Raw genomic sequence first — 12,672 nt, 5'->3', positions numbered from 1 at the left:
GCAAATGTCTCAAAGGTTAGTCTTCCAATCAATATTGCCATTGCAGACAATGGCAAGCTTTAAAAGAAAAAAGCCCCATACAACTAATAAAGATGTGCATTACTCATCTGTTCCTGATGCACGTAACTGAATCACAAAAATATGCATGACAACTACTTTTCAAAAGCAAAGTTTATTTGCAGACTGAATCACCATAATCTCTTTATTTTTTAAGCCTTTATTAAGGGATACTATGACCCAAACAGCCAAGTTCCACATCGTTACTAAATCAAACACTGTTCTAATCGCTTATTACGTGTACACACTAATTTTTCACTCATGCATCCAAGACAGAAAAGAGCAAATTGCAAAACTGTCTTTTATTCTTCAGTCTGAAACATGTTCTGTCAGGTTATTACTGCTCAGGATTCTGAGACTCTTAAACCAGCTTTTCACTAATATCAGCAACTGATATTAACCTTACATACTAGCATGTTATTTTGTATCTAGTAACTCCGCAGCCTTTAGGTTCTTTAGTTGGTGCAGAAACTCGATGCCGAAAACAACTTCTTCTCCCACTCATATTTCTTAACAAGTAATATAAATTCTCATATGGGTTTGTCACATTTGTTCATTGGATCCTCTACATGATCTTGACTTTTTTTTTTTCTGCTTTGACTTGTAAGGACATTATTCTCCTACAAAACCTGAACAACATGTTCTGGAGTATAAATAAAAGATTAGGTTGTTTCAGGAAAACAAAAGACTGACATTTTGCTTTAATATTTTTGCCAATTTTGCCAAGGGGTTCTGCTTTTGCTGACAAACTGCTCCATGTTGAGCACACAGAACCAACTGTGAACCAACTGGCCACAAACACTGTCATGAACCATGTGCCAATACACCTATGGTAGGGAATGTGAACCACTTCTATGGACACATATCTGCACACAGATATGTTTACAGAAAAACATATAAAAGAGCTATTTTAAATTTTTTTTAATTTTTGTTTTTGTATTTTGCTTATACTTCCTCACTAGTAGGACAGCTAGCGGTGATCTCATCCACAGATTTCCCTCAATCCTCAAAACTCTTCTTTTTCTTATAATTTGGTACAAATTAAAAATGAGTATTTTAGAACAGTAAGCACAGAATATTTGGTGTGTCACCTCCCTGTCTGGAACTACCCTTCTACCAAATTCATGTTTACCAAATTGTAAAGACACATAGACAGACAACAAAAAAAATTACAATTTTTTTTTTCATTAAGAAACCTTTTTTTTTTGTTTTTGTTGGTTTGCTTTAATGCTTATCTGAATTAGTACAAAGCTCTAAGGAAAAAAAATGCTTACCTTTCCAGCAGTAGCAAAAAACTCCCCATCTGGTGAGAATTTCATTAAACAAACTTGAGAAGCAGTTCTACAGAATAAAGACAATTAAAGGGAGGAAAAAAACCTTTAACAACTTTTATAAAATTCTAAACATTTTTTTCCTTGAATGCACAAAAATTTTTTAATTCTTAAATACAAGTGTGTATTCTGTTGTGTGAAAGTTAAATTTTAACAAAGTCCAAAAGACTAAGATGTAAACTCGTGTACAACACATGGCTGTAGCAATCCAGAAAACCAAAATCTTGTAGCTGAATATCCAATATTCAAAAATATCATAGCAGAAAAGCAGCTGCTAACAGATTAAACTGTTCTCCTTCCACTTCACGATTATAAGGATCTCAAAATGATCTCTGCTGCACCATATTGTCTTCCAACTTCTCTGAAAGACAGCTTCACTTCTCATATTTCCTAGAATTACAACTCAAGAAAAGAAAATAGTGTAAAAGAAATAATGTAGTAAAAAAGTGTCTGAAAGTAGCTTTTACATGAATGATCACACAGCTATAAGATGCTACACAAAATATTCTACACCTAATTATGTGGTTAACTTTTGGAGCATTTTACTTTAATTGGCGAGGCTAACAATTCAGCTTCTTTTACAGGTTTTGAAGCACTCCGTTATTGACCAAGTCACAAAGCTTATTAACAGCAACAAGAACATACAATTTTAATTGCACAACACAGATACAGTATACATTTTTGTCTTGAATTAAATACACATGTAACAAGTTGTTGAGGCCTAACTTTCAAAAGGGATTAAGTTAAATTAAGGTCAATAAAAGCAGGGTGCATTTATGTGCAATAACAAGAGCAAGGCGATTACAAAAGCCCTGTATCAAAGAAGTCCTCCCGGGTTTAAGCAAAATTCTCCTACTGGGGCAAATATGAAAACCTTTGGGAATGTTTCCTTGACGGGTTAAAACAGGATATTTGCAGGGGCAAAATAACATTCTTGCAGACTTCTCTACAAGTCTAAATCTAATCACACTACAAATGCCAGAAGACATACAGGCACAAAAGGTATACAAAAAAAGCAAGTTCTATTGACCCTTTCCAGGACCTAGTCATTCAAAGCAAGCAACACTCAGCTCTATCACCAACAAAGAGAGTTTAAAAGAGGAAAACACGTGGAGAGCTGAGAAGACTTCTGTAAGTCTTTATACATGATACAAAATCAAAACCTGTTATAGAAGGAACAGAAGAAAAGCACTGTCTGTATGATCTTGACTACTGTTACCAGAACACCAGATTCTCAAGCCATACTTAATGTCATTCTGTCTACAGGATGACTTCTCTTATTAGGCTGAGAGATGAGCACCCAAATATGTCTCAAACAATACATTAAGTCTTCAACTCCTTGTATTTAGAAAGTTCATCACATGCGAAGAAAAGTTTTTCAGTTGCCATTTGGATGATCTTGGGTTTTTGAACACATCACTGATAGAAATTCAAGTAAAGAGAAAAAGGAACAACTGAAGCATCATAAAATGGATGTTTTTCTGGTACAGCCAGAAAACTACCTATAGAACTACCTACTAGAATTCTAAATGCTTCACAAAGAGTCACTTCAGGTTGGTACACCCAGTCAGCCACTTCAGGAAACTTCTTTAGAAGATGGCCATATGTAACATTGCTCCCACATGAACAATGCACCCACCCCACTGTACTAGAAAAGTCTACCTACGGCAGAATGATTTAAATTGTCTTATAAACTTAAGTACCAAACTAAAACTCTTCTGAATGTACAATATACCATATACAAATGCAAATATCAATATCAACATGAAGACAAGAAGAGAATTCAGAGACACAGGAAAGAATGCATCAACCTTGACTGTTCTAAATACCCAAAATAAATCTAGAAAAAGCATGACTGAAAGCAGGGGGTGGATGTGTAAGAAGGAAACAACAATGGAGTACAATGAACACAGAAGGAAGCTTTTTTAAATCAGTCCCGCCAACAATTATACAGCTTTCACCTTATTCTTCTACAATGACGAGTGCCTATTGGAGAGCTTCAATATTAGCCTTCCCTCAGTATTTTACTAGTGCTGTCTGTAGCTGAAGAATTGCTCCAAAACCAATTGCAACTGACCTCATAAGAGGAAAGAATGTCACATAGTCAAGGGAAATATGATTAAAGTTTATCTCACATCACTAATATTTATCAAGTAACAGCATGCAATAGCATTTCACACAACTACACTAAGTATTTAATCTCAAAGGTATGAATCAGTAAAGAAAAGAGAATTACTTGTCTTTAATTGGGTTCCTTACTTGCATTGCCAGATACATCTCCACTCTCCAAGTCCAACACCTGCTCTTTCAGTACTGTCATTGTCAGCAAGGTTTTCCAACGGAACATTGGACCAAAGTTGAAGACAATTGGAACCAGTCAGAAGGCGAGTACCTGGAACAAATATTTATGGAAATTTAACAACAAGCAAGTAACAAACTATAGACTTTATAGAGAGAGAGAGAAAAAAAGTTCTGCAAAGCTTAAACTGCAGAAAAGAATCTGGCAGATACACCTTTTCTAGATTTTTTTTTTTTTGTAGATTTGAGCACCTAGAATTCAAACTATGAAAATTAATCAAATTTTAATTATTCTCTAAAAGAAATGCCTAGGTGTACTGCAGACATTACTCTTTCTTAACAAATATTTACTGTTTAAGCCACATTTTCTTATCTGTTCAGATAAGAATAATCAAGCTAGACCATTCAGATGCACTTAGTACATTAGCTCCCCTGTAATAAGTGACAAAAGGTACATTTCACTCCACTTTGGTATTCTCTATCATGCTAGGACAGAAAAAAAACCCTTTTCCTTGTCCACAAGGAATGACAAAATTTAAAGTAAAAAATTAGGTGTGGTGTTTATTTTAATCTGTTTGTACCTGTGGGATCCCATGTTAGATTATGCACTATGGCTTCCAGCGAGATTTGAGCATTCTTCTGCCATTGGTAATGTAACACCTGAAATTTCAAGTATTTACAAATATTAGCATTAAAACTCTTCATTCTCCTCTGTCCCCTTTTTAAAATATAAATAGTACATCTTCACTGCATTCTCCAGATTTTAAGAAGATGTTTAACATAAACTGCTTATCTAATAAAAATTGATTCATTCTGACATTAAAACTTTTAACATTTTAACTTCTAATTTTAAAAGTTTAGCTTGAAAAAATTAGTATATAAAATCATTGCTGAAATTTGAGAATTTAGGAAGAAGTAAGATTCTATTTTTGAAACAAAGAAAAGATATCAAAAATTAGACAAGTTAAAGGCATCTGCTGCTTGATATCTGCACCATTGCTGAATTAGGAGTTCAGAAAGGTCAACATAACACGTGATACTTCCCCTCAACTCTTCCATTTTTTTTTAATATACAAAGGGACAGACAAATATTTTTCACTTTTGCATCACTACTTCACTCTCTAGAACAAGTTGAGGATTAAGTTTACAAAATATTTATCTTGTTTGTTTCTGCAATAGACCAAAAAGGTTTGATGTTTTGATTTACAGAAGAAACTGAAAACATTTCTGGAAATAATATTAGGAGGCAACAGGTTTCTTTCTTAATTCACAGACTTTCTTAAAAGTAGTCATCCTCCACCCCAAAAATATCACACAGAAATAAATGTGAAGTTAAAATATGACAACTCAGTCTTTCAGAAGTTTGGCAAAAGGCAGTAAGAAGCAGCGGCAGATAAGGACCTATACAGAGTATTTGCAAAGCTGGAGTTTTTTTGGGGTTTTCTAGACCTTGAACAATCCAGTAAATGGAAGACAGAGACAATCTTACAAAAACATCAAACAACATGCTGGAAACCATTGCATAAAAGTAAACTGAAAGAATGAAACAACAGAATATTTCTTCAACTAAAATATTTGAAAGCAAATCACGGGTGGTGAGTGCTTCCTCTACTGCTTACAGTTACTACTCCAACTCTGAAGTTGCAAACTAAGCATACTCTTTACCAGTATAGAAAAACATTCAGGATGGATTGGAAAATGGGGTGGATGGACCAAAATCAAGAGCAGTATATCCAAAGTGTTAATAGGAGCTTGAGAACTACATCTTACTGTAATTTTATTCCACTGCTTTCCAGTGATGTAAATTATTACGTAGGTGTTCATTTCTAGCTAATTATTTAATATATAACATACCACAAGTTTACATGTACACCCAGGATCCTATGACTGTGTTGGTCAGTACAAAGAGGAGAATCCACTAGATGGTCATATAAACAATTTGTTAATGGAAATGGTGACCAAACCCCTGAAGAGGGAGACATAAGCTCCTTGAGCAATTGCTGTCAAAGTTCTTATATCAACAAACTGACTTCAATTAGAATCTAATGCTTCTAATTATAGCCATATGCTTCCTCATGTAAGAAGCATGGTTAAGTAATTTGCTCTAAATCACATTACTATTCAGAAATTACGATTCTGAATGTTAAGCACTAAAACACTGTAACCAAAAGTAAGCCCCAAAAGAATAAATATTTTTCTTATTCACCATTATAACACTGAAGTATAATCATTCAGTCAGATACTCTAAAAAAGCCACAGATTTCTGTAACTATTACAATTTGGCCAAGGGCACGTAATTTTATAAGCAAAAGTAAGAACTGTAAAACACACCAAAACATAAAGGCTACACAGGATGGTTCAAAAAGGAATTTATATTTTAATGGCTACACTCATGGCAGAATGGGGCTGTGTACGTCTTTTTGTGTTCTGGTATATTTTGGTTACAAACTGCAGGGTTACATAAGCAAGTAATATGAAGCATTATAGTAAAGCCTATCTTCCTTAAAACTATTTCAAATTACAGGCCTCTGTCCTTATCCCACCTTTTTCACTTCCCAAGGACCACCTTTATGTCTCAACTTTATTCTAGCATTAAAACAAGACATCAAAAAAGCTCCAGCTTTAAAGCAAACTTTACTTTAAAGTAAAATCTGTCAGGCTTTGTGACTGCTCAAATAAATTAAGGACTGATGAAATACTTACATTATGATGACTGCTGTTCTGCTTCAAGATGCTAACTGGCTCAAAGATACAAATCACCTTTCCATAAGAAGCTGCAATCTAAAGTAATATACATTTATATGTATACAAACACACATAAACGAAACAAGCTGAACAAACAAAAAGAAGATGCAGATGGTTGATTTTACTTTTAACCCTGCTTGTAGATAAATTTGAAGCTCACATCCATATTTCCTTTTGAAAACAGAAAATTACATTTACCAAAAATCACTAAGCTAGTGTTGTCAATAATAAAAATACAATCTTCTATTTACTCATTAATCACGGTAAACTACTGAGAGTATAGCTGGACAATTTTTTAAAATCAGATTATTAGCAATATTCTTCCCATATTAAACTATGTTAACACTCAAAGCAATCTGCAGAATTCCCATTCTCAGACATGGAACCTGTACACAATCAGAGCACTTTTGTCTACTTCCTTAGCATTAGAACAGGCTACCTTTTAAAAAGTTATTTCAAAAGATCCAAACTATGCAAAGAAAACGCCCAGTGCAGAAAACTGTAAATAAAACTACTACTAAAGACTAACATAAAACAGTACAAAAAAAGCTGCAATATTGTCATTTTAAGTGAGTGTTTGAAAGTCTTATTTCATCACAGATTATCAACCACCTCAGACTTGCATTAATACAAAATTAATAGTATTTGATCTCAAGGTATCTATATAAAAGCAAGCCTAGAAGACTTGCTAAGAAGAGCCAAAACAAGCCAAATGAATGTCAAAGACCTTAGGCAAAGAGCGTGAGAGAACTGTCACATGACAATGTAGCCAAAAAGTATTCTGAATTACAGATTTACAAAAATTAAGGGGTCTGCATAGGTCATGAACTATAGACATCCTGCATTCTGAACTGATGGTAGTTAAAAGGAGAACAACTACAGATACTATATGCTGCAATAATAAATATTATATTTCTGTAAAATTCCAACTTAAAGTATTCACAGTTTTCCTTTATCAATAACATAGAAAGATTCACTTTATAAAACACATTTTGATTCCAGTATCAATCACTAAAGTTTGAAAGGAAACCAAGCTAAACTGTCACACCTAAGATCTATACATAGAGACTCATATAGATCCTAAAATCCTCAGATCCATAGCTTTAAGAGAAACCCTCGACATTAGAAGAATAGATAATTAAATAAATTTCCATCCTACTAACATCAGCCTGACCCAAAAATGCCAAGAATAATTTTGTCACATTTGCAAGGAAGAAGTTTCTTCAGGCATTCTGCATTTTGCAAACTAATATCTGCCCTCTCTAATTCTCTTTAACTACCTCACTTACTGTTGTATTCTCTAATCATTCTATTCCATACCCAACAGCAAAAATTTATATAAACTCATATTTTTCCTTTGTTCCTTTTCTCCAAATGTGGACATTTTTTCCCTATTTTATTGTTCAGTGGGTTTTCAAGATAACATTAGCGTTCCAAAATGCTAAACTTGTAGTGTCCAGAGCAACTGCTGCTCCCAAAACCTTTCACTAGTTTCCACAGCTACTCACCCCACACCTTCACAGAACTGCACTCCACCCAAAAGAATAATGGTGGGATTGAGAGCACCCTCAGCAAGTTCCCTGGTAACTCCAGGCTGTGTGGGGCAGGCCACAGGCTGGAGGGAAGGGATGCCAGCCAGAAGGACCTTGGCAGGCAGAGAGACGTGACCATGTGAACATCTACTTCAAAAAGTCCAAGGGCAAGGTTCTGCACCTGGGTCAGTCAGAATCAATACCATCAGTACAAACTAGGGAAATTGACAGATTGAGAGCAGCCCTGCGACATGGATTTGGGGGTACTGGTGGACAAAACAACTGTAGGTGAGCTGGCAGCATGTGTATGTATCCCAGAAAGCCAACCATGTTCTGGACTGCTTCAAAAGAAGGGTGGCCAGTAGGGTGAAGTGGATGATTTCCCTACCCTAGTGAGACATCAGCTGGAGTGTCCTCAGCATCAGGCAGAAATGGACATGTTGGGTCCAAAGAAGGGACATAAAAATGGTGAGAGTTGGAGTACTTTTCCTATGAAGACGCACTGAGAGCATTGGAACTGTATGTTTTGACAAACTAAAGTGGAATTTGTGTGTTAGTGCTGATGAAAAATGTCTAAGAAGAAATTATACCCTTTCAAGAATGACCTGAAAATTCAGTGATCAGTCTGGTCAATAAGCAAATTCCTAGCCATCCACTGCTTAGTACTTGAGCATTTTAGAAGTACATCCAGTTTTCTTACAGCATACGATACCAATTTGCAGACTCTGAATGACATCATAGGTCATTTAGAGTCTGCAAGAAATAAGGAAGAAATTAAAAAAACTCTAAAGCTTAGTATGCCTTACAGTGTGATACATTCATGTGTGTTCATTCACAATTCAAGGACAATTTCTCATTTAAATGTATACAGAATTGGTATCATGCAAATGATACCAATAGATACACCAAAGATAACCTTGCAAATTTAAAAAAATAATGCTCAGTAAACTCAAAAAAAAAAAACAACCTTCTAGTTAACAGCTGCCAGTGGAGAAACCCAGGTTTCTATGGGAAAAAACATTTCCTCATTTTCATTTGTGTTCCTTCACTAGCACTACAAGAGTTTATCACTCAAATGTTAAAAAGCAGGAACAGAGTGTGGCTGGGGTTTCATCAGCACAGTGCTCACATGTAAACACAAACTGGTTTCCATCAGAGGTCTTGTCTCAAGATAGACACCAGAATATGACTAAAGCTCTCATCAGCTCATAAGGCTTGTAGAAAGCTTACCTTATCTACTCACAAAGACAAGCTTAGAGAAACAACAGAGGTAGAAAACCCCTCTTACATGAACAAATAGTCATCAAGAGTTCCCACTGAACTGGTCAACAGTTTAATCCCTGTGACATCCCAATGGGGTGTTACGGAACCGTGACATCCCTGTGAACAGTTACCTGGTTATTTCTTTTTCACTGTGACAGGAAAATTTTAAAAAGAGCTCTCTTAAAAGGAATTAAAACCCAATGTTGTCTAAAATGCAACATTCTGATGCAGACCTACCCACAAAAAACCAAAAGCTAAGAACTCAAGAAAGCAAACCCCATCCAAGAGAGGCTTTATGAATTGCTTGAAACAGATGTCATTTTTCTGGATGATCTGAAAGTGATTTTTATGGAAGCATTCATCTCCTGCCAGCCACTAACCTGTCATAGTATGTCAATGATATGCCCAGTAGTGCAAAGCCATAGTGAATAAATTACTTTTGCTTCCAACTTAGTAATCTCTTAGTCAAATTCTTGCCCTGAATGTAGTCCTGAATCCACAGCCTCCTGTGCAGTTCTACCTATCTTCCACAACCATCTATCATATCTATGGTTACTATTTACATTTATTGTGCTGCTTACAAGTAAACACAGAAAGCAATCAGTCATTTTACTACTCATTGTAGTGTATTTGCCCTAACTTGCAAGTACACACATTCCTAAGAAGGTGCTTAACATGACATTGCTGGAACATTATTAGAAACACTGCTCTACATACCTTCCCCTGTTGCATTGAACAGTCCACACATCCCACTTGAATGTTTCCATGTTTTGCTCCAGGGATTATCTGTAATCGTTCAAAATCAGTCCCCAGTACCACAATATCACATCCTGATGCGTATGCCTACAGTATAGATAAAAAAAAAAAATTAAAACGCCTAAAGAAAAGAAAAAAAACCACTCCAAACTAATCTAAAACTTTATCTACTTACAGCATATGAAGTATGAAACAGTACAGTCCATGTATCCTATCTATGTAAAATACTATCCAGTCAGAATAGGTCTTTGCAGAAAAAATACAGATGTCTGCAATTAAAAACCAAGCAACAGAAGAGGCAAATTGCTTTTTCTCCATGCTTACAAGTGCATCATAAGACTTACATCAGAAGCAAAAAGTGGTTTGTGATAGAAAAACCAAAGAAATGTGGCAATACAAAAACATCTAAAAGAAATGTAAAAGCAAAAAAACCAAAGTAGTACTTCTTGCAAAGTAGAAAAAAGTAATATATTTCTTAGATTGGAGACAGGGACTTTAGAAATTTTTCTTTTAATTTTTGAAATTTCTGGAAAGGAGGAATAGAATTGAGGAAGCAAAATTTTACTAAAACATTTAGTAAAGGACTTTGTACGTGCAAAAATCAAAAACTAACAATGTGAAGCTCAGTTATACAGAAATAAAACTATCCTCTCGGACTTGGTGAGTCTCCTGTTATTTGCATGAATTCTATTCTCTCCAGTTTATAATGTCACTGAGTATGCTGATATATCTAACACCTTCATAAAGCCAGTTCACTGAGTCTTGCAATGCTTGAGTCAAAATTTCTTCATATCTTCTCAGAAGTTTTATTAGATACTGAGTACTATTATAAGTATTAAAAGTTTTATTTATACTGAGTATAAAAATAGAGGAAAAGATTAAGCACTGGAGAAACTTGTGGAAACAACAGTTAGCAGAATCATCCAATTAGCATAAGAAAGCAGCATTCAAGGATGAAATTTTTACAAAAAGGAATGCACTCTCATTAAAAAGTTAGGAAGACAGCAACAAAATTAAGAGCACAAACAAGTATTCTGTTAAAGAGAATGATAAAAGGATCAAAAATACACCATTTTAATTAACTAAAAGTTTCAAGAGCAGAATAGCATCACAGAAACTGAAGATGGAAGATTTCCATACACTGACAGAAATGATCATGCCTTACAATCAACTTCTCTATTAATTTGCAATATATTAAATAAAAACTGGCCTTGAAAACAAAAGCAGAATAACTGAAAGCTAGATAAATATATTTGAAATCTGATGATCATGTTTTCAATTGTTTTACATGAAAGAGTATTTTATCAAGACTGGCCTAGACTATGATAGAAACACACATCTTAAAATAAATAAATAAAATGAAAAATATTGAGATTTCAGTCCAAAGACATTTTTCCCCACAAAGGATTAAGTGATGCTTTAAAGAAGAGTCTCAGCCAGAAGACTGTGTTCACCACTCCCAGCCAATATTCAGTTATCCCATTGCAACCAGCAGAACACCAGGCACCACCTCATAATTGAAAATGCTGTCTATATTCTGCAGACTAAATATAACCATATATTTATTTATGAACACTTATTAATGGTAGGCTTTTGAGCCTCTTCCTGTCCAGCTCCCCCTTCATTTTCAAGACATTCAAACAGTATAATTCCTCTTGTCAAAAGAGCAGTATTTATTACTAATTAGCATACTGAACTACAGGTTCCAAAGCAAACTAAGCATAAGCTCATTCAAAAGAGGAGATTGAGTAGTAATTTTTGTTCAAATGGTAAAGTAATTATTTTGATATTGTGATGGCATTAATTTCAGACCTGTTCACCACAGAATGTTTTTTCTTCAGTTAAAAATAATCTCACCTGGTGACTCACTGGTTAAGTCCACAGTTCACCAGAAAAAGCTTATTCAGAAATATCATATATACAATTTTTCATAAAGCCATTTCTCAGAATTGAGAGTTCTGTATAGAGGCAGTTCTAAGAAAAACAAAAACAAACTAAAAGAAGCGCTTCCATGTGAAGACATAACATAGAAACCTAGACCCAGCTTTATTATAAATGTATTTAAGATTGAAGTGTCAAAGGCTATATGAAACCCACCTGCTGTGTGCATATGCCCCTCCTAGGCCTCATCAGCACTTCAAAGACTTACTATACTTCTCCCATCTGGTTCTCTCCATTTCTAGCTTCACAGACAAGCCTGAAACCACCTTGTGCCACCACCACAATCATAGGATAGAACACAAAGAATGCCTTGGATTGGAAGGGACCTTAAAGATCATCTGGTTCCAACTCCATTGCAATGGGCAGGAACATCTTTCACTGAGTTTCCTGAGCTGGAAGGGACTCACAAAGCTCATCAGTGTCCAACTCCTGGCCCTACACAAGAATCAAACCACACAACCAAGCTCAATATCAAAACACTTCTTAAACTTTCTCAGGCTGGAGCTGTGACCACTTCCCGGGGGAGCCTGTTCCAGTGCCCAACCATGCCCTGAGAGATCAACCTTTTGCTAATACCCAGCCTATACTTGCCCTGACACAACTTCAGGCCATTTCCTAGAGTCCTGTCACTGGGCACCAAAGAGAAGGTATCAGTCCTGCCTGTACACTTTCCCTCATGAGGAAGATGTAGGTTGTCACGAGGTCTCCCCTCAGACTCCTCTTAGCCAGGCTGTCACTGCTGATATGGC

At 35.4% G+C, this 12,672-nt stretch overlaps 1 protein-coding gene across 2 annotated transcripts in view; it reads right to left on the bottom strand.

Annotated features, from left to right (window-relative positions):
* The window catches only part of DMXL1 (Dmx like 1), a 76,424-nt gene that overhangs the window by 57,547 nt on the left and 6,205 nt on the right, over nucleotides 1-12,672 (bottom strand). Inside the window, exons 2-6 of one of the 2 annotated variants that reach the window (XM_059836719.1) lie at nucleotides 9,944-10,069; nucleotides 6,390-6,467; nucleotides 4,268-4,346; nucleotides 3,648-3,780; nucleotides 1,332-1,398 (exon numbers count right to left, since the gene is read on the bottom strand). In XM_059836719.1, coding sequence (XP_059692702.1) covers nucleotides 1,332-1,398; nucleotides 3,648-3,780; nucleotides 4,268-4,346; nucleotides 6,390-6,467; nucleotides 9,944-10,069 — 483 coding nt within the window. Of the gene's footprint in view, nucleotides 1-1,331; nucleotides 1,399-3,624; nucleotides 3,781-4,267; nucleotides 4,347-6,389; nucleotides 6,468-9,943; nucleotides 10,070-12,672 lie in introns of those variants that run through there. The other variant, XM_059836720.1, reaches the window with a different exon arrangement.

Source organism: Haemorhous mexicanus, chromosome Z, assembly GCF_027477595.1.
Source record: "Haemorhous mexicanus isolate bHaeMex1 chromosome Z, bHaeMex1.pri, whole genome shotgun sequence".
NCBI lineage: Eukaryota > Metazoa > Chordata > Aves > Passeriformes > Fringillidae > Haemorhous > Haemorhous mexicanus.
The sequence above is the reverse complement of the archived record's forward strand: the minus strand, read 5'-3'. Positions and strand labels throughout refer to the sequence as shown.